The sequence below is a fragment of the Peromyscus maniculatus genome, chromosome 12 (assembly GCF_049852395.1).
Source record: "Peromyscus maniculatus bairdii isolate BWxNUB_F1_BW_parent chromosome 12, HU_Pman_BW_mat_3.1, whole genome shotgun sequence".
NCBI classification, from domain to species: Eukaryota; Metazoa; Chordata; class Mammalia; order Rodentia; family Cricetidae; genus Peromyscus; species Peromyscus maniculatus.
Window position 1 is genome coordinate 39603294 of NC_134863.1, and position 25878 is coordinate 39629171.

At 40.7% G+C, this 25878-nt stretch overlaps 2 protein-coding genes across 5 annotated transcripts in view; both read left to right on the forward strand.

Moving 5' to 3' along the window:
- Positions 1-13968, forward strand: LOC102907719 (resistin-like alpha). Of its 2 annotated transcripts, none has more exons than XM_006996517.4 (5): positions 1-215; positions 11003-11081; positions 12489-12631; positions 13102-13182; positions 13697-13968. In XM_006996517.4, the coding sequence occupies exons 3-5, from the start codon at positions 12508-12510 to the stop codon at positions 13825-13827; spliced, it is 336 nt and encodes a 111-aa protein (XP_006996579.1). In that variant the 5' UTR covers positions 1-215; positions 11003-11081; positions 12489-12507; the 3' UTR covers positions 13828-13968. The 2 variants fall into 2 exon arrangements, with proteins under 2 accessions (XP_006996579.1, XP_076405048.1); XM_076548933.1 differs by having other exon boundaries at positions 11006-11081.
- The window catches only part of LOC102904218 (resistin-like alpha), a 14830-nt gene continuing 2075 nt past the window's right edge, over positions 13124-25878 (forward strand). The window contains exon 1 of one of the 3 annotated variants that reach the window (XM_076548932.1): positions 13124-13182. The gene's annotated coding sequence lies outside the window, so the exon portion shown is untranslated. Of the gene's footprint in view, positions 13183-25464; positions 25617-25878 lie in introns of those variants that run through there. The other 2 variants (XM_006996506.4, XM_042259395.2) reach the window with 2 other exon arrangements.

The window sequence follows — 25878 nt, forward strand, 5'->3', positions numbered from 1 at the left end:
TTTGTTTGTTTTTACCACTCAGAACTTTCTGCGAAAGAATATCATAACTGTAGAAAAATTTCTAGAAAAACCAGGGATGTGAGGTGTGTTTTTAGGGATGGAGGAAGAAGAAATGAAAGGAGAGGAATTAAGGAGGCTGAAGAGGACTGAGATGAAAATAGGAAGTTTCCTCCCACTACAGGCTGAGAGTTGGTTCTCAACAAAAAGAACTAAAGGTGAGGTTTAGCCCCACCCTAATAATGACAAATCCTGGGAAAAGGAACGTGTGGGCTCCCAATGTCATGCGGCTGGCAGGATTTCAAAACTGAAGCAAGTTCCACAAGGAAAGGGCTCAGGCACTATTTAATGGCATGCTTAATTAATGGTAAGCAATAAATCTATGAGAGGTTTAAGGTAAATAAGATAAGTATAGGTGGGTGGTCACTTCACACTTCCAGAGAAAAATACACTGGACACAGTTTGCTCTAACTACAATCAATTCCTTTAAAAATAAGCGAGTTTGTGTATGGGTCATGAAATTGGAAAAAAAAGATTACAAAGGAGGGAAAAGATGTCTTAAGAGAGAAGAGGGAAAATACACAAACAGAGAATAATAGAATATAAGTGACAGAAAAGCAGAGGAGGAGCTGAGGGCAGGGGGAGAGGAAAGGCAGCCTGAGAAGGCAGTGGAGAAGATCAAAAACAAAAAATGTGTGGAAATGTCAAAGTAAAAACCTGTTCTTTTCTATGACAAATTAAAAACCTAATAAAAAAGAGTAAATCCAAACCTATTGAAAATCATAATAGCAGGTATTTAAATTATACATAACATACACATATAATTTAGAAAGACAGTAAAAGAATTTACTCATGTGAGTAAAGTGTTTTATAAAATGTTTAATTAATGCAAATTTTCAGAAATATATGTATGTATGAACATGTGTGTGTGTGTGTGTGTGTGTGTGTGTGTGTGTGTGTCCTCTTACTGATTGCTTTAGCAGAGTTATTTATAAGATTTCAGTATCAAAGCTGACTTATCGGATGACCCAGGGAGAAAGCAGTATTTTTAAAATCAAGAGGTTTTTGTTGCTATTGTTTGTTTTGCTTTTGAGACAGCAAGTATTATCTTTCTAATATAAATTGATTTCCTTTACTTTCCCCTCAATAACGGCTAAATTGTGCTACCTCCCTCCACTTAACATATTGAAACTTTAACTTCCAGTGTCTGAGAATGTGACTATTACCTAGAGATCTGGAGATGTGGTTTTTTAAAAGGTAATTAGGTAATGCAGATTGAATAGAATGTGTCTTAGGCCAATTTTGCAGATATCATTATCAGTTCAGGACACAGACATCACCCGAAGGGAAGATGATGGGAAACAGAAGGAGAAGGCAGGCAGCTACAGCCAAGGAGAAAAGTCTGACAATACTAGGAGTCCTGCCCAAACCTATATCTCAGTCTTTTACCTCTAGAACTGTAAGATTCCATTGCATAAGTTAGTGTATGATGCTAGGTAATGGCAGTCCAAGGAATCAAATGTACAGATGAAGAACCATTTCTGACTCTATGGCAAGACTTAGAATGGAATGAACCTGAGAACCCATGTTGGTAAAAACCAAGAAGCAGACTGAGGTCAGTCAACAACTTCATCCTTGTTTTCTCGTTACTTGTATGTGTTTGCTGCCTTTCCTTCCCTTGTGGAAATGAGGAATATCAACATATAAGAAAAAAGCTTTTTAAGGATGGAGGATGACACTTTGTTGTTTTTCACTTTGCATGCACAGACACTAGAAGATTGTCCATATTCCAGTGGATGGACCATACAGAAAGGGCACTCCAAATTCAACTCCATGAGGTATAAATCAAAAACAACACCACAAAGTTGGGAGAGCACACCCATTTGTGGAGGCATTTTGGAATTTGAAGGGAAAACAAGCATGGGTATTTTTGAGTTTCATACTGTATATAGATTTGAAAGTCTCAAGGACAAAGAAAAAATAATACTAAACAAAATCACAAAATAAAAGAAAGAAGAAAAGCTGTCTGAGAGACACAGACCAGGAGGTAGCTGAATGAGGAAAGATTGGTTTCAAGGAGGGAGGCCCCAGCCCATGAGACACAACACTCACTAAAAGCAGAACAAGAACAAAATCAGATAAACTCAAACAGCAATCAGCTTGTGGTTATTTCCAACACCCAAGAAGGAGATTGACTTTTTAAATTTCAAAGCAAGCAATATGCAAGCACAGAGGAAAGAACCAAGTTAAATACAGAGCCCCTCCTCTTTATACTAGATAAATGTGAAACATTATTGCATTGATGACAGTATTTTCTGGAGAGAACAAATATGTTTGACTGTGAAATTATTATTTGTTTCTGAGTTTGGGTGTGATTTATTAACTTTTCTCAGACTTATAAACATACTAAAAAGATAATGTTGTGAGACTATCTTCCAAACAAATTTACCACTTTGATAAAGCAAAACCATGTTTCTTTACACTTAAAATGAGACAATTTAGCCTCAAAAGTCCATTAACCAATACCTGGCTGGCTTATTGGCATTGATATGGAAGAGCACAATGATATAACAATATGGTTTTCCATAGAAATACAATAATATTTATTATGCTAGATATAAGCTATCACTGTAATTTTACACACACAGCCTACTTAATCCTCAGCATTGCTCTTGAAGTGTTGTTTGGCTGTTCTCAAAATGAGGAAGTTGGGATCTTGAGATGATAAGTAGCCTCTTTCTTCACAGTTAGGACAAGATGAAATGATGTTATCTTTTGAGGTGCACTCAGAAGCCATGTAGAGATTGAAGAATAAGACAGGGAATTTGAGGTTGCTTGTTGGGGCCAGGAAAATAACTTGTCAAAGAAAAATGACTAAAAAGACCCAAGGATGTCAGGGACTAGAAAGTTAAGAAGAAGCCAGGCAGTGGTGGTGCATGCCTTTAATCCTAGCACGCAGGAGGCAAAGTTCAAGGCCAGCCTGGTCTACAGAGTGAGTTCCAGGACAGGATCCAAAGCTACACAGAGAAACCATGTCTCAAAAAAAAAAAAAAGTAAGAAAATAACGTTTTTTCATGTAAAGGGGAATTTTGTGAATTTATTTATCTGGCAGTGAAAAAATTCATAAAAGGGAAAAAAGATGTAGAAATATCAGGCACATAGAAACCTAGGAGAGACAATATGAGAAAGAATGAGATAAATCTATTTCACTACCACAATGTCTTTGTGATACCCTCAGCTCCAGCAAGTTATGGGAGACCCAACATTCACTGCAGGAGAGTTTCTGGAATGATCTGTAGCTTGAATAGCTAAAATACACATATTTTTGTGGCCTTGGGAATGTAAGAATTCTAACTAAAGCTGTGTCATAGATCAAGATCTCCATTTCTGTTCTTAAATTTATCACTTCATCAGACTGATTGTGGCAGGAACACTGAACAGACAGATTCTGGGGATATGAGGCCACTGTGTGGGCCAGCTGTGACATAAAGACTATTCAATGGCACCACTGAATGGTGGATCACAGTTCCTCTTTTTTTTTTTTTTTTCCTGCTTCTTCCTGCACTGCAAACCAGACCTGTATCACTCTGGTGTACCTCATTGCCTTCTCCCTGCTTCTTTTCAACCATGGTCCTTACTGAAATCCTTGTGTTTTCCAGCTGCAGCTCAGAGGACCCACAGCTATTTTTCACTAATGATTTTCAAATGTGTAAGGATGTCTGCTCATTAAGCACATGCTAACAGTGTTACTGAATCCATTAGCAATTTTCACATTTGTATTCCCATCTCAAGTACCTTCACTTCTTTTTAACTGCTTTGCTCCACATGTCCAGCATTTTTCATCAAGATTATTGATTGTTCCATGAATCTCCCAAAATGTTTTCTTGCTCCTGTCTTATGAATGCTCTACATAGTGGCCAGAGAATGTGTTCTGAGTAGGTATCTTTAATCTAACAATACTCCCTGAATCTAGAAGTGAGTAGATGTGGTGGGTTGGATAGGATCATTAGGCAATGTCATCCCATCTCCATGGACCTTGGTGTCTTCACTTCTAGACATCCTCTTCCTTTCTCTGTTCCTGGATGAAATCCCAGGCAGGTCCTAGAGTGCTCTGGGCACCCTAGTAGATTTTTGTTTGTTTGTTTGTTATGATTCTGTGACTTGGCATGTGAAAACCTTGGCCTTTACAATAGTACACTGGCCAGTTGTGCTATATCTGGACTACTTTCCTATCAATCCAGCATGGCTACTCCTACCTGGAAGTTCTCACCAGACGGGTTCCATCCTATTCTGGGTCTTTGCCCCAGGCTGCTCTCCTAATCTTCAAGTCTCACCACGGCATTTTCCGAGGAAAGGCTCTTTTCTACTTTCCACTCTAACTTTTAACGAATGATAAATCTGTAGTTATTTCTGTAAAGTGTTGGCATGCTTAATGTTTTCTTCTTCCACTGTGTTATAATCTTCATGGAAGCAGAGGCTTTGGTGTCATAATCTCATGCCTGGTTCCCTGACAGTAACTAAATATTTGCTTTGCTTAGTGAATACAAACAAAGTATTAATGGATATAAAAAGAAAATAGCTATGACGGAAGTTTAAGGGATGTTAAACAGAAATCAGTAAAACAAAAATTGTTCGGATCACCTGTTTGAGTTTTCTTAAGTTGTGATATTGAGACGAGAGATGGGTGTTCAAGTTACCTCTCCCCAGAGAATAGAGATTTGGAGGCAGGACCTGGCAAGGCAGAGATTGAAGCTGAATTGGAACCTGCCTATTTTTCAGTCAGTTCTTGACTTTATAACGAACCTTCTCTTTAGAAGAAAACAGAAGCCGGGTGGTGGTGGCGCACGCCTTTAATCCCAGCACTCGGGAGGCAGAGCCAGGAGGATCTCTGTGAGTTCGAGGCCAGCCTGGGCTACAGAGTGAGTTCCAGGAAAGGCCCAAAGCTACACGGAGAAACCATGTCTCAAAAAACAAAACAAACAAACAAAACAAAAACTGAGAAAGGGGTGGTGTTTTTGTACTCATTCTGGGAAGCAGAAAACAAAGACTGGTAAAGTCAGTAAAGAACTTGCAGTACAGGCCTGAGGACATGAGTTTGATATCCAAAATCCAACTAAAGAGCCGGGTATGATGGTGTGTAATTGCGGTCCAGTGTTGCCGATGAGTCATCCTAACCAAATTAGCAAGCTTTAGGCCAAACAAGAAAGCTCAAACAGAAGTGGACAGATCCTGAGGGCAACACCTAATAATAGCCTGCCCCCCCACACACACACATACTCACATATATACACCACATACGCCTGTTTGCCACTACCCCCAAGATACACTAAAATGGAGAGTTAGTGCCAGAACACAAACCTGGAATGAGTATTCCCCCTAGGGTAAGTCAAGTTCTTAGTAAGAAGCTGACAGAACAACTTCCTTTACCTGTGCTGAGAACAGGATAACTGGGCCTCTTCCTTTGACACTTGATGCTTAAATGACAAGTTAACTTTCTCGAATACTGTGATTGCCTGACTCTGAATCCAAAGTTTGCAAGTTTTAAATTGCTAGACTGTCTTGCCCAGTTCCAAGCATTGCTTTTATGCTTACTTTGTCCCAGGCTCTGCATAGCTCTTGACATCTTGGTTCCTAACAGACACCTGATCTAAGGGGCACACGTGCAGCTTAAACTGAACTAAAATAAGCAAATAAATAAATACTAAATAAATAAATACATTCTGAAAGTATTCTAGCCATCCTTCTGATTTTCTGTCTCTTAACAACAGACTGCCCAGTCCTCCAGCCCTAGCACGAGACTTCTAGGCCACACTTCACAAAGAGGTCAGGGTCCATGACAAGATGCAGTGACAATCTCACAAATGATCTGGATTCTTTCCAGATGTATACATTACAGCCTATCAATTTACTGTGAAAAGATCAAAGAGGATGAAAATCCAGGGAATGAGAAAACATAGGCGCTGTCAGAGACAACTAGGAGCCTTATGTTGTACTTGATGTCAATAGGAAATGCTAAGGTCGCATCCCAGATGTTGCAGTTGGCATCAGTCAGCTTCAATAAGAACCAGTGGTTTAAATTGTTTCTTGATTCTATACTTGAACTTTTAAACTCCAGAGAGGAAGTGCAGCAGGGAACAGCAGAAGTCTTCAAAGCAGAACTAGCTCCTAGATGCTAATCTGTGGCACAACACCCAGGTTTGTGCAAGTGAAGGAGATCATGACCATTCTGATTGGTAGAGCAGCTCTAAAGCCTCATGTCCAGCTGAAAGCTCCTTCCCGGGACTTGACATGGAAAAGACAGGATAGTTATAATGGAAATTGCAGAGGACTATGACAATGATCACAATACACATGACAAGTATGATTGGAGGAGATGATCTACAAAAAATTGAATATTGAACTAGAAGTTGTTGATATTCTTTCACAAATCTTGCATGTTTCTGTTTAGTTTTATAATAAATATCAATTACCTAACATGAGAGAAGGGAGCCAACATCCATCACTATTCATCTGCTTTTGAAACAACTTTGTTAAGGAGAATAAAACCCTCGAAGCTGACTGAGCGTGAATAACCTCTGTGGCCTCAAGCAGTCTTGCATCCAGAAAAGAAAAATCATTTTATTTTGTGTTGTAAAAGTGCAGCATAATTTACATGACCTTATTCTCTAATGGTCAATCTCCCAGTCAAATAGAACAATTAGAGGATTACATAAACTTGGCAAATATCATGCCTTTTTCCATTTCTCGTATTTCATTTAGCCTCAGAGAAGTTAGACAGCTTCATGCAAAGGATAATGCAGTGGGAAGGAGAGACTATGGTTCTAAACCAGCTCCCAGTCTACAAGATGCTCATCAGTGACCTTAGGTAAGCACAGTGTTCACCTCAGTCTTGGGTTAGTTATCTTTAGAGTGATGGCATCAAAGTAGTTCAGGTCCAAGGACCTTTCAAGCCCTAATGCTCTGATGTGGATGCCAGGATGACATCTGAAAGACAGAGATGCCCTTAGGATACTGGAAGCAGAAGTTAATGCCCATTCTGGTGTGGGGGGGAGGTTGGAATGTCAGAATGCCTCTAGAACTGTGGAGGGTGAGGACTGGACCCACCAGGCATGGAGGGGAGTAAGGACTCTATTGGGAATTGGACTAGAGGCCATTCTGACAAAGACTAGATGTATCTAGAAACTACTGTATCCAGAAGTTTGGAGTGAGCCTTAATTCAAAGGTTATGCATTAATTTTTTTTAACTTTGAGTCAAGAAAATGGCCCCACAGACTTGCCTACAAACCAATGTGCAGGAATTTACTCAGTTGAGGTTTTCTCTTCCTAAATGACCCTAGCTTGTGTCAAGTTAACAAAAATCTAGATAGCATACAGACAAAGAACAACTTGAATAAGGTGGGGTATAAAAATCCACTAATATTCTAGGAGTCCCAGTTAAATATTCATCTCATTTACAATTACAGACATGGATATTGTAGGGTTTAAAAAGTAACTGTCTTTATATACTGTGGAGATCAATCCTCTGTCAGATGTGGGGTTGGTGAAGATCTTTTCCCATTCTGTTGGCTGAGGATTGATCTCCACAGTATATAAAGAACTCAAGAAACTAGACATCAAAATACTGAACAGTCCAATTAAAAAATGGGCTAAAGAGCTAAACAGAGAATTCACAAAACAAGACTCACAAATGGCTGAAAGACATTTAAAGAAATGTTCAACATCCTTAATCATTAGAGAAATGCAAATCAAAATGACTCTGAGATACCACCTTACACCTGTCAGAATGGCTACGATCAAAAACACCAATGACAGTCAATGTTGGAGAGGATGTGGAGCAAAGGGAGCACTCCTCCACTGTTGGTGGGAATGTAAACTTGTAAAACCACTGTGGAAATCAGTATGGCGGTTTCTCAGAAAATTAGGAATTGAACTACCTCAAGACCCAGCCATCCCACTCTTGGGCATATACCCAAGGAATGCTGATTCATATCATAAAGATACATGCTCAGCTATGTTCATAGCAGCACTATTTGTAATAGCCAGAACCTGGAAACAACCTAGATGCTCATCAACTGAAGAATGGATTAAGAAAATGTGGTACATATACACAATGGAGTACTACTCAGCAGAGAAAAACAATGAAAGCATGAAATTTGCAGGCAAATGGATGGAACTAGAAAAAAATCATCCTGAGTGAGGTAACCCAAACCCAGAAAGACAGTCATGGTATGTACTCACTCATAAGTGGATTCTAGATATAAAATAAAGAACAATCAGACCACAACCCATAGAACCATGGAGGCTATATATATAGCATGGAGGTCCCTAAGACAACTGTGGCTTATAATAAATTTTGGTTTTACTCAATTATTGAAAAAAAATAGCCAAACAAATGGGAACACATGAACTATGAACCAAAGGCTGAGGGGCCCCCAGCTGGATCAGACCCTCTGAATAGGTGAGACAGTTGATTGGCTTGATCTGTTTGGGAGGCAAGTAGGCAGTGGGACCGAGTCCTGTGCTCATTGCATGAGTTGGCTGTTTGAAACCTAGAGCTTATGCAGGGACACTTGGCTCAGTCTGGGAGGAGGGGACTGAGCCTGGACTGAGTCTACCAGGTTGATCTCAGTCCTCGGGGGAGGCTTTGCCCTGGAGGAGGTGGGAATGGGGGGGTCAGCTGGGGAAAAGGGAAGGGAGTGGGAGGCGGGAGAAGAGGGGAACCTGTGGCTGATATGTAGAACTGAATGGTATTGTAAAATAAAATAAAGGGGAAAAAAAGTAACTGTCACATATCACATATGTCTTACAGGATCATAATACTCCAAACAATTTAGCATCTCTCTGGTCCTTGTAGCTTATCTGGACTGAGATCTCATTCTCATTCCCTTTGGTGCACCTGCATGCATGTATTTTCAATGTATTTTAAAATATATAGAACACTTAGAATTTAGCATCATGCTATCTAGGCAACGAAACTGCTTCGTAGAGAGGATGGTCAGGATAGCAAAGCAAGGCCACCATCCTATGATAAGTAATGGAATGCTGAAGGTAATCTTGAAGTACTCTGAAGGTCCACTGTTGACCATATCCCAAGTAAATGGAAATTGGACTTGATAAACAACAGCTAAAGGAATTAAAATAACAAAAAAACCACACCTACACGTTAGCAAGGTCTAATTGAGCATGGGAAAATCCTTTCATTTGTACCTGTTTGGCTTCTTCATCATGGAGGACCTCCATGGGATGGGACTCCCATACATTTCCCCAATCCCTATGAGTTTTTTTGGAGCTAGCTCAAGCTATACCTGCCTGGTTACACCCCACCCAGATTCTGGTAGACTCTGCTTGAACTGAAGCTCTGGTTTCTCCCCACCTCTTCCCTCCCCTCCTCTCCTCTCCTGCTTCTCCCTTTCTTCCTGTTGTCTCTGTCATGGGTTGTTTCAGTGTAAGCCCAAGGCTAGAACAAATTCCACCCTCAACTTACCTTTCTTCAGGAAAGAAATGCACAGTTTACTCTGGATGGGTCATTGCTCAATGTTAGTGAAACCTGGTGCTTTTTACCTGGACTGTTTTATTCCCATATCCACCCACTGCTGCCCATTGCCCCTGGTGTTTTGAGACTTGTCATAGATGCACATGGCTCCAGAATCTCCTAAAGCCCAAGTAATTCATACATTAATGGCAGACTGGTGAGTTCATAGTTTGATGGGAGGCCTCCAGTCCATGTATAGCCCTCACCTGCAGGGAACTTTGATCACCTTCTCAGAGAAGTAGCTTGGGTGGTTTCCTCCAGAACAGTGGTTTCTGTGATGATCATTTGTACCTTCATAAGTTTTTCTCCTTCTTTTAACCCTTGGTGAAACACTGGTTAGGCTTGGAAAGCCTTCTCAGAACTCACAAAATGTGTTCTGTTTTGTTTTTATCAGTTTTTTTTCTAGGAACTCTGAGAGCTCAACACAAGTCTTACCACACTTGTTTTTTAGTAACTATACAGAATTCATCAATTGTTTTTCCTCTCATCTACTGTGTGTTTTAGTACCTTAAGAATTTAATTTATATCCTGGTCTTGATCATTTAGATCTTCAAAGCCTCTTCTTATTGAAGAAAAAAAATGTTTTCTCATGGGACTCACCAGTCACTAAAGCCCAATAAAATATCCAAGTCTCTGATTAATTCACTTAAAAAAAAAATTCTCCTGAGAACACAGTCCTGGTGAACTAGATACTAAAGATCACTTTTGTAAAATTAGTTTCTTTATTGTTATTTTTACATCAGGTCATTATTTTGTACTATTTTACTCTTCCCATGAATTTTAAGTTTTTGAATTCCAGAAAAGGCTCTTAGCATAGATCTAACTTTGACTCTTTTTTTTCTAGAGTCTTGCCAAGAAATCAACATCTCCATCTCATTTTCTCTTTTATTCAACTAATATTAAGCAGGCTAGCAGAACATTCCTTTGGGTTTATAATTGCTACCTTACAAAGGCAAGTCCTCACTGACTAGCCATCTTGGCGTGATATGACTTTTTACTACAAACAGAAGTGGTTATGCTACCTCGGACCCTGCTTATGGATACTGTTTTCGCTTACTTTTCACTCTCAGGGACCAAAACAAAATTGTTCTCAATATTTAACCTTTCTTGGGTCAACTATGTTTTCATATGGAAGGCCCACTCCTCAAGCAGGCATGTCACTCCATATCATATAAAGACAGCCCCATTTGGATTTCCCCTGCAGGTTACCCACCCAGACGCTTTCTCTGGATAGAAGATACAGCCATGATTGTATATCTCCCAAAGCAAGGCCCATGCAACCCCTGATATAGCAAAAAGTTATATAACCCCATACCATATGAGGAGAGGGAATTATATCAAAATTTTTGCCATGGATGTCTACCCTTTAGAGATCAGCTTCAGGTACATGTCTCAGCATCCCAACTCATCTTTGGTTCATGACCATAATCCTAATCAGGTATCAAATGAATTGTGTGTACTTTTTTTTCTCAGAAGAAGACACACATGACTATTCATCCTAAGAGAGAACTGATAATGGATCAACAAAACTAATCTACCCAAGTCCAGTTTGGTGAGTCAGTAAATTACTGAAGTTTTTTTTTATAGGCATCTTGGTGAGGGGTTATTTACAGGAGAAGGGATGAATAAAAAGCAACTGACCTACTGAAAAGCCCATCCATGCATGGGTGATTTTAGGGAGCAAAGAGCCTTGTGTATACAGATAAGCTCTGGGGAAGCTAGGAGAGTTAAACACACAGCTTACCTCTTCATAGGAATAAGGTGCATAGCTGTTCTTCCTGGAACACTAAGAATGATGCCCTTTGACAACCTAGTGATACTTTGCTGTCTGAGGAGACAGGCTCTGCCCTTATCTCCCAGAATTGATGTTTTTACTTATCCAAGATCCTTTCCCCTAAATCTTGAGCATTACTTTTAAACCATAAAACCCAGTCACTTGTGCTTTACAACAGCCTAAGTGACTTCTATGTTATCTTAGGGCCAGGTTAATCCCAACACCCACAGGCGTTATGTTTACCTCAGTCAAGCTCCCTACACCCTAAATCTGGAGCACTATCTCTGAGTCAATAGAACCCATTCTTGTAAAAGCCAGATGTACTTTGTAAAGAATCACAATGTAAACATGTCTTAAACTGTTGTGTACTTGGGTTAATTGTTATCTGACTACGTTTTTCAAAATTGTGCTGTGCTTAAATATGGCTAAAGTAAAATGATCTGGCCAGACTCTAGAAGTCCTGGTCCAGCACTGGTTACAAGAAAATTGGGCTGAGCTGAGTTTCATTCTTGTCTCTTCATGGATCATTTTTTTCCCTGCCTGCCGTAAAGTCTTCAGGGACTCACCATAGCTGGTGTCCAACGTGGGGCCTGGAGCTCTCTGTACAACTTGCAAGCAGCTAAACAGGTAGGAGGCTCTCCTCTAGGCAGCTCAGCTGGTCAGTCTCCTTCCTCAGCAATTGCTTAGCTGCTCCTATAATACTAGGTAGGGGCATTTGGGAAACACTTTGAGAACACTCAAGTTTGGGGTTTTCTAGCCATGTGCAGTGTGTTTACCACTTGAGACTCAAGAACCTCTTCACAGGTCCTTGAGGGAATGTTTTAATTCAGAGGAAATTGCTAAAAACTACGCCTCAGCTGCCAGAGTTCTTTGAAACTATGGGAAGTATTTATATGGTGGAGGTGGAGGGTTGTGTGTTTCATATATTATGGGTACCAGGCTGATAATCGCACAAGAGTCTGAAAGCATCCTTGCTTGGCCGGCCTTGGAAACCTGACTGATGTTTGTGAGTGAATCTTCTCTGTAGGAACCCTCTTTGCTTCTCCAAACAACAAGAACACTTGCAGCATGGTTGCTTTGTTCTTCCCTCTCTACTCTCCCCAGAGTAGAACTGTCTCCTCCTATCCCTCCCAGCTCGCTACCCCAGGCCTCAGTGATCTCATCTTCTCTGCCTTTTTCTTCCAGGACATTGACTTTCAACAGGATGAAGAGTGCAACCTGCTCACTTTTCATCATCATCTCCCTTCTTCAACTGATGATTCTAGTGAATACTGAAGAGACCTTAGACTCCATTATGAAGAGGCTCAAGGAAGCTCTCAGTCGCCTAGGTAACTGATGGGGTAGGGGAACACTGAGCTTAGTCAATGTTCACGCCTCTTATTCCTACATTATAATTTCGTCTCTATCCTATTCCAAGATCAAACCTCTATTTAATCAATTATAGCCCTAACTCCCTGTTCAGGACTTCCTTTATAATCATATCTTTTTTTGAACTCATGGTTAAAAGCTCCATTTTCTTTGATAATCAATAGACCTAGGAGGGTGGCACCTGTAATTTATGAACACATTTTGAAAAGGCATAATATAAAGCTTTAAGTTGGTTCATTTTAATTTTTACTGCCATTATATAAGGTAAGCACAACTGTTATTTTGATGTCACATATGAAGACACTAAGTCCTAAAATGTAGTCATTAGCCTACTTGTGAAAACAGGGACTCCTCAAGACAGAGAATGAAGGAGAAAGGGAGCTGTAGGAACAAGAGATTATGGCAATACCCCTGATTCTCTTACCTGCAGAGCATCCTCGCCCCACTCAGACTAAGAGTGTCTCCTGCACTACTGTCAAAGCTTCGGGGAAACTGGCTTCCTGTCCATCTGGTGAGTAACTCACAAGGGAGAATTTGTGAGTAATTCTCGAAGCTCTCAGAAATCCTCGAACACCTGTATCTTCTATTGCATCAGGTCTTTGCTGCCATGGGGCTGTGATGTAGTCCCAGGTGCCTAGACATCCCTTCCTGATTTTCATTTCTCTTAAGGATGCTACTGAGGAACTCGGGGTTTGTTCTTGTTACACCTTCCTTCGTGAACACATATGACAGTCCACCTGGATTTCAATTGTGTGGTCATGGATATGGCCCTGTTTTCTTTCCCACTCTATTCCCTTGTAGTGGTAGAAGAAGAGCCAGCACAGAGGTGAATTTGCCATCAACTGAAAACTACAAGTCTTTTCATTTAAATGATTTTTTTCTTGAAGATAATTCTCAAAAATGATTTACTTTTATACCCTACAAAATGTAGCTCTATGCATGAGCTTCCCAGGGAGAACAGTTAGGGACTCTCCATCTCTTATGGTCCAAGGTCTCTGATGTCTTTGTCTCACACAATCATGCAGGGATGATTGCTACTGGATGTTCTTGTGGCTTTGCTTGTGGATCATGGAACATACAGAACGAAAACATTTGCCACTGCCTGTGTCCAATCATAGACTGGACTCTTGCCCGATGTTGCGATCTGAGGAAATGAGGAAGCAGAGAATCCAGTTTTGAAATGACCATAATAGTGAAACAGTGATCCCACCCAGGAAATCTGACTCACTGCTCTTGTGACAAATTCATACTACACAGTAATCCTGCTTCTTAAGTAATAAAGACAGATTTGCACTCATCTATGTTTATGTCTTCAGTGTTATTACTCCTGGCTTATGGTGCCTGATGCCAGAACACTTTCAGGATCTCAGTGACTACAACTCACTGTATCTGAGATGGGTGGTCAGGAAAAATGTAAAAAGAAAGGGGACAATGGACCTCCCTCACCCAATTCTCCTCCTCCCCCATTTTAATAAAAAGCGTAAGTGTATTGGATGTATGAAACACAGAGAAGTGGAGTAGCATGCTTTTATGAGAACCAACATCTGCAACAGTGAGATCTGGAAGACTGCAAAGTGTGGACAGATGGGGAAATTTAAAATAACTATGTTCTAACTGTTCAGCATGTATGAACACTCCTTCCAATTCAAGTGCCTGTGGTGGCTAAAGATGACTTCTTTCCCACTCACATCTCTAACCTATATCAAAAGAACAGTAGAGTCCTCACCTGTTACTGAGAATTACAATTATGCATTTTACTCAGGCATTAAAAATTTACAGAATTCCAAAGCAAAAAATAATTAAAATATTGATGATAATGTTAAGAAAGTAAGCAAGTGATTGGGCAAAAAGTATTCTGCAAGTTTGGGGGCTTCCAATTTTGAGCCTTCACAGGAGGATATAATTCATCGGTCAACTTTATCAAAATAATTTTAAATAAGAAATAGTGGTATGATTATTGATACCTTAAAAAGAATTAAAGTAAATTGACTAAAACTACACTAAAATCTTCTCTCTCCATCTTTTAAATTATGGCAGTAGGTTTCTCAAAGATAAAAACCATGAAGAAACAACTTTTTATATCTGAAACTCACATAAAATAGCCAGACACTCTATTGTATACTAGTAATCCCACTGTGGAAGAGGCACAGACAGGCAGATTCCTTGGACTTACTGCCTAGCCAGAGTAACTGAATTGGCAAGTGTCAGGTAAAGTGAGAGACCAAGGTGGAGAGAACCTGAGGATAAGCCACAAATTGACTTCCAGCTTGCTCATATACGTACAGGCACAGACACACAGACACACACACAGACACACATACACACACACACACACACACACACACACACACACACACACACACACAAACACACACTGAAGTGGGGATGAAGGAAGGAAAGGAGGGACATTGAGGGGGAGAGAGGGAGAAAGACAGAGACCCGTAAGGATTAAGGGCCAGAACGTAAATGTGGAATGGGAATTTTCCTCCAGGGTAAGTTAAGTTCTTGCGGGAGAGTTCCAGATAGAACTTGCATGAGATAAGGACACATGAGGTGCTTTAAAGTTATTTATGTTTTATATTGTGATATTAATAATAGTAGGAGACATTAGAGATAAACAATAAAGAACAGTTAAAGGTGAATAATGATGTGTTTGTATATCAAGTTGACATGGGTTGATTGTCCTGGTTGGGGTTTTTGTCAACTTGATACAAGGTAGAGTTAAATTGAGGAGGAGCTGTGGCTCTCCCTTTGAATGGGGATACCTTACTGCTTAAATGATAACTAATTTAATTTATTTAAACACTGTGCAGGCCAAGCTCTCAGACTAAATTTGCAGTGAGAGTAGACTTTCTTACTTGGTTCCCAGCATTTTTTTTACATTTACTTTGCTCCAGGGTCTGCTCAGTTCCCAGTTTCTTGTATTGTACTCCTGGTTAAGAGGCATGCTTGGAACTTGACCTGAAGTAAAAATAAATGAATGAATGAATGAATGAATGAGTGAGTGAATGAATGAATGAATAAATAAATAAATAAATATAGAAATCTTTCCAAAAGCAAGCATTGCAGTTACATTCCAGTTTTTCTATCTTTTGAACAACATGTTGCTCAGTCCTCAAATCCCAGGACTAGGCTTCCAGGCCATATTTGACAAAGAAGTCAGGCTCCATGCCACCAAACAGTGACATCCCCCAATATGATCTGGGCCCAAGACTTTTACAGCTGTGTCCGGCCCTTGTGCCTTGTGTGGATTCATCTTCTATGCCTGTTCATTTATGGGTACATGAACGGTTTAGGATTTTATTTAATCTGAAAAACACTCAGAGATCAGCATCATGCAATAGAGGGTTGTCACCAAGACATAGCAAGGACCCAGGACACCACCCTACCGAAAAGAATGTGACTGTCAAGGTAAACTTGGGGACTATGAATGTCCACTAGTGACCATTCCAAGTAAATGCAAACAGTTCCTCATGCTCAGTAGCTAAGGAGAAGCTAAAAAAATGCATTAGCAAGATCTAGTACAGCCAGAAAAGATCCCACTACTTAATGCAATTGTTTGGCTTCCTTATACCGAGGCAACTCAATGAGACCTACAAGCATTTCCCCATCCCCAAAGCCTGGGTAGGGACATTTCAAATTAGCCCAGGGGCAAGTGGGAACAGAACCCCACATGCCTGACTGTACCACACCCAGGGTCTGGTGGACTTCTGATCTGACCTACAGCTTTGCCCATTTCCACTATCTGTCCCTTAGGCAAGCCTGGCTCAGTGAGAGCCCCTGGTTAACACACTTTTTTGTACAGTTTTCTCTAGGGGGAGTATTGCCCACCTAGAACAAGGCTGGTTCATTTGACTTGGACTGTTTTATCCCCAGATCCACCCACCTATTACCCCTAGCGCTCTGGGGACTGTAACAACTTAATGTAATTTGGGCTTCAATACCCACCCAAATCTAAGTAACTTGTGCTTTAATAGCAGACCCACGAATCCATAATTTAGCAAGAGGCCCCCAGGTGCCATCTACAGTCTTCAATTACAGGCAACCTTGGACATCAGTCAGAGCAGCTTTGAGGTTTCCATCCAATGACATGGGGTGCAGTGGGGACTACAGTAGAATATTATTTTAAGGTGTGTTGCTTGTGTTTATGTTGCACTGGTTTAACTCTGTGAAGCTGTGTTACTGTCCCTGTGTAAAACACCTGATGGTCTAATAAAGAACTGGCCAATAGCAAGGCAGGAGAAAGGATAGGTGGGGCCGGCAGGCAGACAGAAGATAGAGGGCGAAATCTGGGAGGAAAGGAGGAGATCGAGAAGGAGCCAGAAGAATGGGAGGACATCAGGGGCCAGGCACCCAGCTACACAACCTGCAAGCCATGGAAGATTCATGGAAGTAAGAGAAGAGGAAAAGCCCAGAGGCAAAAGGTAGACAGGATAATTTAAGTTAAGGAAAGCTGGCTAAAAAAAAAGGCCACGCATTTGTGTTATAATAAGCCTCCATGTGTGAATTTATTTGGGAGCTGGGTGGCGGGCCCCCACAAAATACTAAAAACAAAAAAACAACAGGAGACAGCTTGTACCCCTCCTGCTTTGCACTCCTTTTAACCCTTGCTAGTTAGGATTTAAAGCCTTTCAAAAACCCTCAAGCACAGTATATGGTCTTTTATCAGTTTCCCCCCTAGGGACTTATGACACTTGCTATTTAGTAACCTAAACAAGACTCATCATTTGCTTTTTCCTTTCTGTAATGATACAGAGTGTAGGCCTTAGGGAGCCAAGGTGCCTCGCAGCAGGTGAGGAAGACACTCCATGCAGACTCAGCAGGGGACTGCAGTGTGACATGTTGGGAAGTCACTCACACCCCAGGCAGGCGCAGCATCCACATGGAAAGAGTTATAGAGAGACAGAGAGAGGAAGAGAGGAATAGAGGGAGAGAGGAAGAAAGAGAAGGGGGAGAGAGGGAAAGCAGAGGTGTGCATACCTCATGGTGGGGAAGAGAAGAAGGGGAGCAGAGGAAGAATAAGCCAGGGTTTTTTCCTTAAAAGAGGATTTACTTCAGGACTCAGGGCAGGTCCCCATTAAGTGGGCCAGAATGCCAACGCTTTCTTCATCTCCTCCTCAGTGTTTCAGCATGTTTATAAACTCAGTCTGTTGGCTGGTCTAGAATCATGTAGGTCTGCTAAAGACTTTGCAATTTCTCATGGATCCCATACCACCAAGGGACTTTTAAAAAGCCACTAATGTTCTATATCAGTCTTGTGGTTCCTGACTAATCTAGATCTTTGAGTTGAGTGTTTTTAACACCCAGTTAACATAGTCCTATTTTACCTGGTGAACTAGGCATTGGCCATCAGTCCCGTAATCATGAGTTTCTTTGTTGGTTTATTCTTTTCACGGCATTTTCTTTTCTTTACTGTCTGCCTCTTCCTATGGATTTCAAGTGTTTCAAACCTAATTTGTACTCTCTTTCTCTTCCATCCTGCCAGCTGTCCGAAGGGGCCAAGCCTGTTTCTCCATGACATTCCCTCTTTTCTCAAATTTACCCCAAACCAAAGGCTAATGCAGAGCATAACAGCCACATATTCCTTTCCCTCTGTAATTTCTCCCTTACACAAGAAAATTCCCACTCACTAGCCATCTTGACACTAGATGCACATTTAACTACACATAGCAGTGGTTTCACTGCTTGTTAACACTACAGCTTGTTAATCCTCTTCCCTTACTTGTTGCTCCCAAGGACCATGAAAGTTGCTCTAAATCTTTAGCCTATCTCATAGCACCTCTAAATGCACACAACAGACCCCACTTATCCAGCAGGCATGTTACTCCATAATACTTAGAGGAAACAACCCCACTTGGATTTCTCCCACAGACTCCTTACCCAGACTTTCCCTTGGATAGACAACTCAGCCTTGATTGCATGTTTTATCACCCAAAGTAAAACCTCTTACTACAGTTGATGTAGTAATGAAAGGACCAAGCAGACACCATAACAGGCAGTTCAATCTTCTCTCAGTAATCAGGCCTCAAATTCACCTTCCTGAGACTGAGAAAGCAGTTTCTGAGAGGGACATGAACAAAAGACAATCCCTGATGTCCCTACCAGCAGGGACAGGGAGATAGGGCACACCAAGCCTGGACCACTGAGCCAGCCTCCATAGTCTGTATGTGCTAGGCCAGCCAGCATCCATAGCAGCTCAAGGACAAGGCCTAGGACTTGTCCAGGCCTGCCCCAAAATGAATAACTGTAACCCCCAACTAACCCTAGCCAATTAAAAGTTACTTACATGATTGCCACTTGCATAAACCAATTCTGGGTCTGTTCCTATGCCATCTGTAGACCCCAAGACACCCCTTGCTTTACTCCCTATAAATACCTTGCCCTTTTGCTACTTGGAGTCTCTCCTGATCTGCTGCTGCATCAGACTGATGAAGAGGCCTGGGGTAACTCTCAACAGTAAAAAGACTCTTTGCTTTTGCATTGGATTTGGTCTCTTGATGGTCTTTGGGGGACTCTAGGAACAACATTTTAGAGGGTCCACTGAGATTCCTGAAACCCACTGTGAGAGCAAGACAAACTCTATTTAAAGAAAATTCCATTTCAAACAGCACTTGGCCAGGAGCTGAACTTTCTTCCAGTAAAGAACCTCAAACAGCTCCAAGAAAAACAGCTAGGGTCCAGGTCAAGGTACCCCACCAGGATGGGCTGGCCAATGAGTAATTTAGATAAATAACATCTGTTGGCCCCAAGTGTCCATGAACAACATCGTCAGGCTCCAAATGTCAACTGATAAAACTTGTAGTTGAAAATCCCTCTGAACCCCAACCATTGGATTCAAAGTTTACATACCCTCACCCAAGCCTATGACACAAAGGCTTGTACCACCCTGCCTGTGGTTTTTCCTCTTAAAAACTCTTCACTCTGAGAGCTCAGTGCTGTCCTCCTCCTCCACCTGCTGTGTCAGACTGCTGGAATAAGTAACAAGCCTGAGTTTGTAATCAATAAAACCCTGTGTGTTTGCATCAGATATTGGTTCTGTGGTCTCACAACATGGGCACAACACCACCAAGACCACCATCCTTTGAGTCTTATGGCACCTAGTATCAAGTAACTTTTGGATTTTCCCAGGCAAGGTTTTGGGCTTCTGGTTTCTGTTCCTGGCCATTTGTGGCAGTGGGAGCTCTGTCTGTGAAGCCCACACAAGATCTATGGTGGACATACTGTCTGATTGCTGTTTTGGGTTTCTGGATATGTCCAAGTGGTCTTCTGGTGGGTCAGGAGATCCTTCTGTTGTGGATTGGATTCCCCTTGTTCCTCTGGAGACCCTGAGCAGGTCTCAACAGCAAACTGATATCTTGGTCTTGGTCTTGGTCTGTGTTCTGACTGTTACTATGTTACTGTTCTGTTCCATATGTTTAAGGGGACTGGGTCCCCTGACTGAACTGAGTTAATCATGTAGCTCCTGCAAGGTTGGGCTTGGGTACTGCAAGAGAAGCCATCTGTTAGATAGGGCTCACTAACTGAGAGTGAGGCCATGTTCTAAGTGCTAGTGTAATGGTACTTATGTCTAAGTATTGTTACTTCTTTCAGTCTACTAACCTCCCTCGTTTGCCTGGAAGAGAAGGACAGAGAGACATAGCATGGGTCACTTCCCTCTAGCTCTCTTACTATCAGGCCTGCAGCACATGTTAGGGCTGGTCTTGGCTTGCAGGAAAGGCCTGCAGCCAGTCAATGGCTCTCACAGAGGGTGGGGGTGCACACTCTCAGTGCAGGTGGGCAGCAAGGAGTTGACTGCCTACAATTGACAAGCTGCTTGAACACCGAACAGAGACTCTGGGATTAATTGTTAATTATTATAGTGAGAGGAGTTAACAATTTTTTTTTCAGGAACACTGGAAGCCAAAAACATACTCTATGCCTACTGCTCCCCCTCCCTTCCTTCCTAAGCCAAGTTCTTTTTTACTATGATAAAGTCAAGGTCTCTTTTGCTGGCTAGCAGCTTCCCATCTTAACCCTTCTCTGTCCTGATACTGCTTGAAACAAATATTAAATCATCAGCCTACATACTTTGAAAAGCTTTGACTTTAAAATAAAAGTCAAAGATACATTATAACATTATACTTTTACTTCCACAGGAAACAGAGAAAAAAATACATGGATTTTGGTCATTTGAATTCAATGGGTTACAAATACTTGTCATCATTCAAGAAAATTGGTTACAAATTACTATTGATGAGGATAAAAAACTTCTAATATAAAATGTTTCACATTAGACAGGTTTTTATATACTACTGCAAATATGTTTTATTATAATATATGCATATATATTTCTATTCTTATTTGAAATGTTATACCTATACAATATTCTAAACTGCTGGGCTAGAAACCACAGGAAAGGACTTTGATGAAAATTGGCATGTCATCTGAAAAGCAGGAGAAGGCATAAGACTGAAATAAAAAAGGAAAGGGAAAAATGAAAATGTTCTATGTCTGGCTGTACTAGAATAGCAAAAGGCCTGACCTAAAGATACAATGGAAAATTATAAAATGCCAGAAGGGATATAAACTATGCTGAATTTTAAAAAAACTATAAAATATATTGGGAATTTAAACATGTTGGGTTAATTCAGATTAGTTTTCTTCATTTAGAAAAAAACTGATGATTCTTCATTGCAAAATATTTATATTAAAAATGAAATCATGCTCTTTAAAGGGGAGAGGAGGACTAAGGTCCAAAATACAGGTTAATAATTAATCATCATATTACAGGCCTCTGGATTGTAGGATTCTATATGGTAGGTCTCCTATGAAATGACAAGGCTAAAGCTCTTAGGTATTCAGAGTTCCATAGAGAAATCCAAACCTCTTTCTTAAAACTGGCAATATCACATCTATGGTCTATAAAGAAAACTGCAATCTAACTGCTTATAGATATAGATAGATATATACATATATCCATATGAAAAATGCTTATAAAATATACTTATAAGAAAAAAACCAGAACCTAGAGATCCATTTGACTAATATATCTATAGGATAACAAATTGGCCTGGTTAGTGTTAACAAACTTAGAGATGCTTTCAAGATTTATTTAGCTCAGATATATTTGATAGATGATGGTCCTCAAACCCATCAAAGATCTGATGAATATGGCATTTATATTATTTGATAAAAAGCTTACTATATACAAACAGAGACTCTCAGATCCTAGCAATGACTCCCAAGGCCTCCAAAGGAGATATGGAATAACAAGATAAAGCCACCTGAATTGTTGACAACACTGACCACTGGGCAAGATGCCCTTGCTGTGGGATGTTCTGTATGGCAAATGTTTTGCTCTGATTGGTCAATAAATAAAACACTGATTGGCCCATGGCTAGGAAAAAGGTATAGGCGGGACTAACAGAGAGGAAAAAAGAAAGAACAAGAAGGCAGAAAAAGTCACTGCCAGCCACCGCCAGGACAAGCAGCATTTAAAGATGCCAGTAAGCCATGAGCCACGTGGCAAGGTATAGATTTATGGAAATGGGTTAATTTAAGATATTAGAACAGTTAGCAAGAAGTCTGCCCTGGCCATACAGTTTATAAACAATATAAGTCTCTATGCTTACTTGGTTGGGTCTGAGCGGCTGTGGGACTGGCGGGTGACAAAGATTTGTCCTGACTGTGGGCAAGGCAGGAAAACTGTAGCTACATGCCCTGACTCAACACCTTCTGCCAGGAATCTGGCCCAGACTGGATAAATGAGACACTGACAAAATAAGGTCAGTCTTCCCCAAGGTCTTCCTCCATTGAGAGAACTTTCACCTTATGGGCCTGCAGCTGAAATCTGACGCTGTCCTGACACCTGTCCTGCCAATGCTAAGAAGACTACAGGAGCCTGGGATGATGGCAGTCTGGGTAATGGATAGTCTCTGTCTTCATTTTTATTATTTGGAAGTCTGCACTCAGATAAAATTTATCCTTCTCAGATCTTTGATGGACTGATGACTGGGCTAGATATAGCTTTGTCAGCTTAGCAACATCAGACAACCAGAGTCTTCTACAAGGTTGCAGCCACCTTCTTAGTTCATTGATCAGTGCATTAATTAATTAATGTTACTAGATCTCCTGAAAAAAAAAAAAGAGAGACAAACAGGTTTGCCTTACTCACAAGCTTCATAATAAGGGATAAATAGGTTTCAAACATAATTTGAAATGGCTGTTCTTAAATAATAACTGCTTATATTTCCAGTAAATAATAAAGTATAAGAGTCTAAAAGGTATAAAGATCCAAGAAAAATATATAAAAGATATTATAAAATTTCTTTCCTTCACCATACTATCATTGCATTGAAACTTCAAAAATTCAGAATTTAACATTAATAGAATTCTGACAAGCTAATAGAGCAATGACTGCTTACTATTTGGGTTATGAGCTCAAGATTTTAGATTTCTTTTGGTTATCTTTTGAGTATAGACTTACAGATGCTTTTCATTGGGCCAAAGACATTTCAGTCCAATTTATACCTGGTTCTTTAGACAGAAAAAATAAATTACATTTTCTTAAAACCCAAATCTATAGCTTTTGCTAGGACTCAATGGTATGAGTCTACTTCTGTTGTTTTACAGATACCTGTTACCTGCTTTTTCTACAATATGGATTTCAATACAGATTGAAAATGCTAATCTATCTGGAACTTTTATGACTATTCATGAAATGGAAATTCACATAAACTTCAAAAACAATCAGGAAAGGCATAAAACTTGGCATAAAAATTTACTTCTCACAAGTCAAAAGGATCCCAGATAAATCCAGCCTAAATTTCCCCACCTGTCTATTCCTGAGGATGGTATTTTTCCATCTCCTGAATTTGGGGATCCTCCTCTTCCTCAATTACTTAGACTATGGGTCTGAAAGCTCCAAATAAGTTCATAAATATTAACTCCTGTTCCTAGTTTATATCTGTCTCAACAGGTTTCCACTTGGATGACAGACACACCCAAGCACCATTTGCTGGAGACAACCTACTCCAAAAGACTGTGAGCCCTAGATTTTCTAAATAAAAGCTGATATGAACCAATCCACCAGATATAAATGCTATCTCTTCAGCTGGTCAATGAACCAGATGCTTCTAAATTCCCTCCTTGCCTTTGACTAATATTCTAGCCTATTAGGGCCCTGACAACAATGTCCCAACATCAACAGGAAATAATTACAGAAGGAAAACCATCCCCCTTGTTTCCCCGCCCCTGGAATGTTAGATCAAAAGGGAATTTCTTGTCACAGGAAACCTGAGATAAAATAATAACTGGTCCCCATTCTCATTTCCAAGTTCCTTCAGGATAAGAAACCCTGTTAGCCATCACAGGGCTATTGGCCCTTCTGCTTCTACTAATTGTTGTTGGCTCTTATGTCATTGATGCCTTAACTAAATGATGATTCTTGTCTGGGTACTAAATAAACTGATGATGTTAGAATCCCAATATCAGCCCCTGAACTAAAGCAATGATACACTTGCAGATGGAAACAACCTAATAAGAGGAGGCTCACTTTGCTGTTGATAATGTGAAATGGTCTCTGTTTGAAACAACCTCTACATGTCTGTATGAACCTCTGTAATCTCACTCAGAATCCATGGGAGCTAGCTCCCTGATCCCACTGGAGGTTACCTGATGGAAATATACTTGTGGCTTGACCCCCTATATTAATGTTCAACTTTTAGATCAAATCAAACAAACAAAAAACCTCTTATGTCCTGGTCCAATTAATCACCAAAATAATCTACTACCCTGATGATAAAGTCTTTTACCAAAAAGAAACTTCCCCAAGATTGGAGATATATACTACTCAATGGGGTAATGAAAGGACCATAAAAGGCTTCTCAGTCTTCTCTCAGAAATCAGGCCTCAATTTCAGCTTCCTGAGACTGAGAAAGCAGTTTCTGAGAGGGCCATGAACAAAGACAATTAATCCCTGATGTCCCTACCAGCAAGGACAGGGAGATAGGACACACCAAGCCCGGGCCACTGAGCCAGCCCCCATAGTCTGTATGTGCTAGCCCAGCCAGCATCCATAGCAGCTCAAGGACAAGGCCTAGTACTTGTCCAGGCCTGCCCCAAAATGGATAACTGGAACCCTCAACTAACCCTAGCCAATTCAAAGTTCCTTACATGATTGCCCCTTGCATAAACCAATTCTGGGTCTGTTCCTGTGTAGTCTGTAGACCCCAAGACACCCCTTGCTTTACTCCCTATAAATACCCTGCCCTTTTGCTACTTGGAGTCTCTCCTGATCTGCTGCTGCATCAGACTGATGGAGAGGCCTAGGGTAACTCTCAACAGTAAAAAGACTCTTTGCTTTTGCATTGGATTTGGTCTCTTGATGGTCTTTGGGGGACTCTAGGTACAAAATTTAGGGGGTCCACTGCGATTCCTCAAACCTACTATGAGAGCAAGACAAACTCTATTTAAAGAAAATTCCATTTCAAACAGCACTTGGCCAGGAGCTGAACTTTCTTCCAGTAAAGAACCTCAAACAGCTCCAAGAAAAATTACAAACAGCTAGGGCATAGGTCAAGGTACCCTACCAGGATGGGCTGGCCAATGAGTAATTTAGATAAACATCTGTTGGCCCCAAATATCCTAAGACATCGTCAGCAGGCTCCAAATATCCTTCTGATAACTCTTGTTGAAAAATTCCTCTGGACCCCAACCATTGGATTCAAAGTTTACATACCCTCACCTAAGCCTATGACACAGGGTTTGTACCACCCTGCCTGTGGTTTTTCCCTTTAAAAACCCTTCATTCTGAGAACTCAGGGCTGTCCTCCTCTACCTGCTGTCTCAGACTGCTGGAATAAGGAACTAGCCTGACTTGGTAATCAATAAAACCCTGTGCTTGTGTGTTTGCATTGGATATTGGCTCTGTGGTGGATTTGCTCTGAAGTCTCATGACATTAAGAGGTATGCTTACACCATGTGGGAAAAAATCTCAGCATCCATTGTAGAGACATGAGGCCACTCTGTCCTAAGAGCTTTAGTTCTTTTTTGTTCTATTCTTGTACCGAGTGTGTTGTGTGATACTTTTGTTTTAGGATTCAGAACATATTCTCTGTTTGTCTGTCTCTCTCTCTCCTTTGTGTGTGTGTGTGTGTGTGTGTGTGTGTGTGTGTGTGTGTGTGTGTGTGTGTGTGTGTTAATTTCAAGAGTTGGGAAATATGATTGC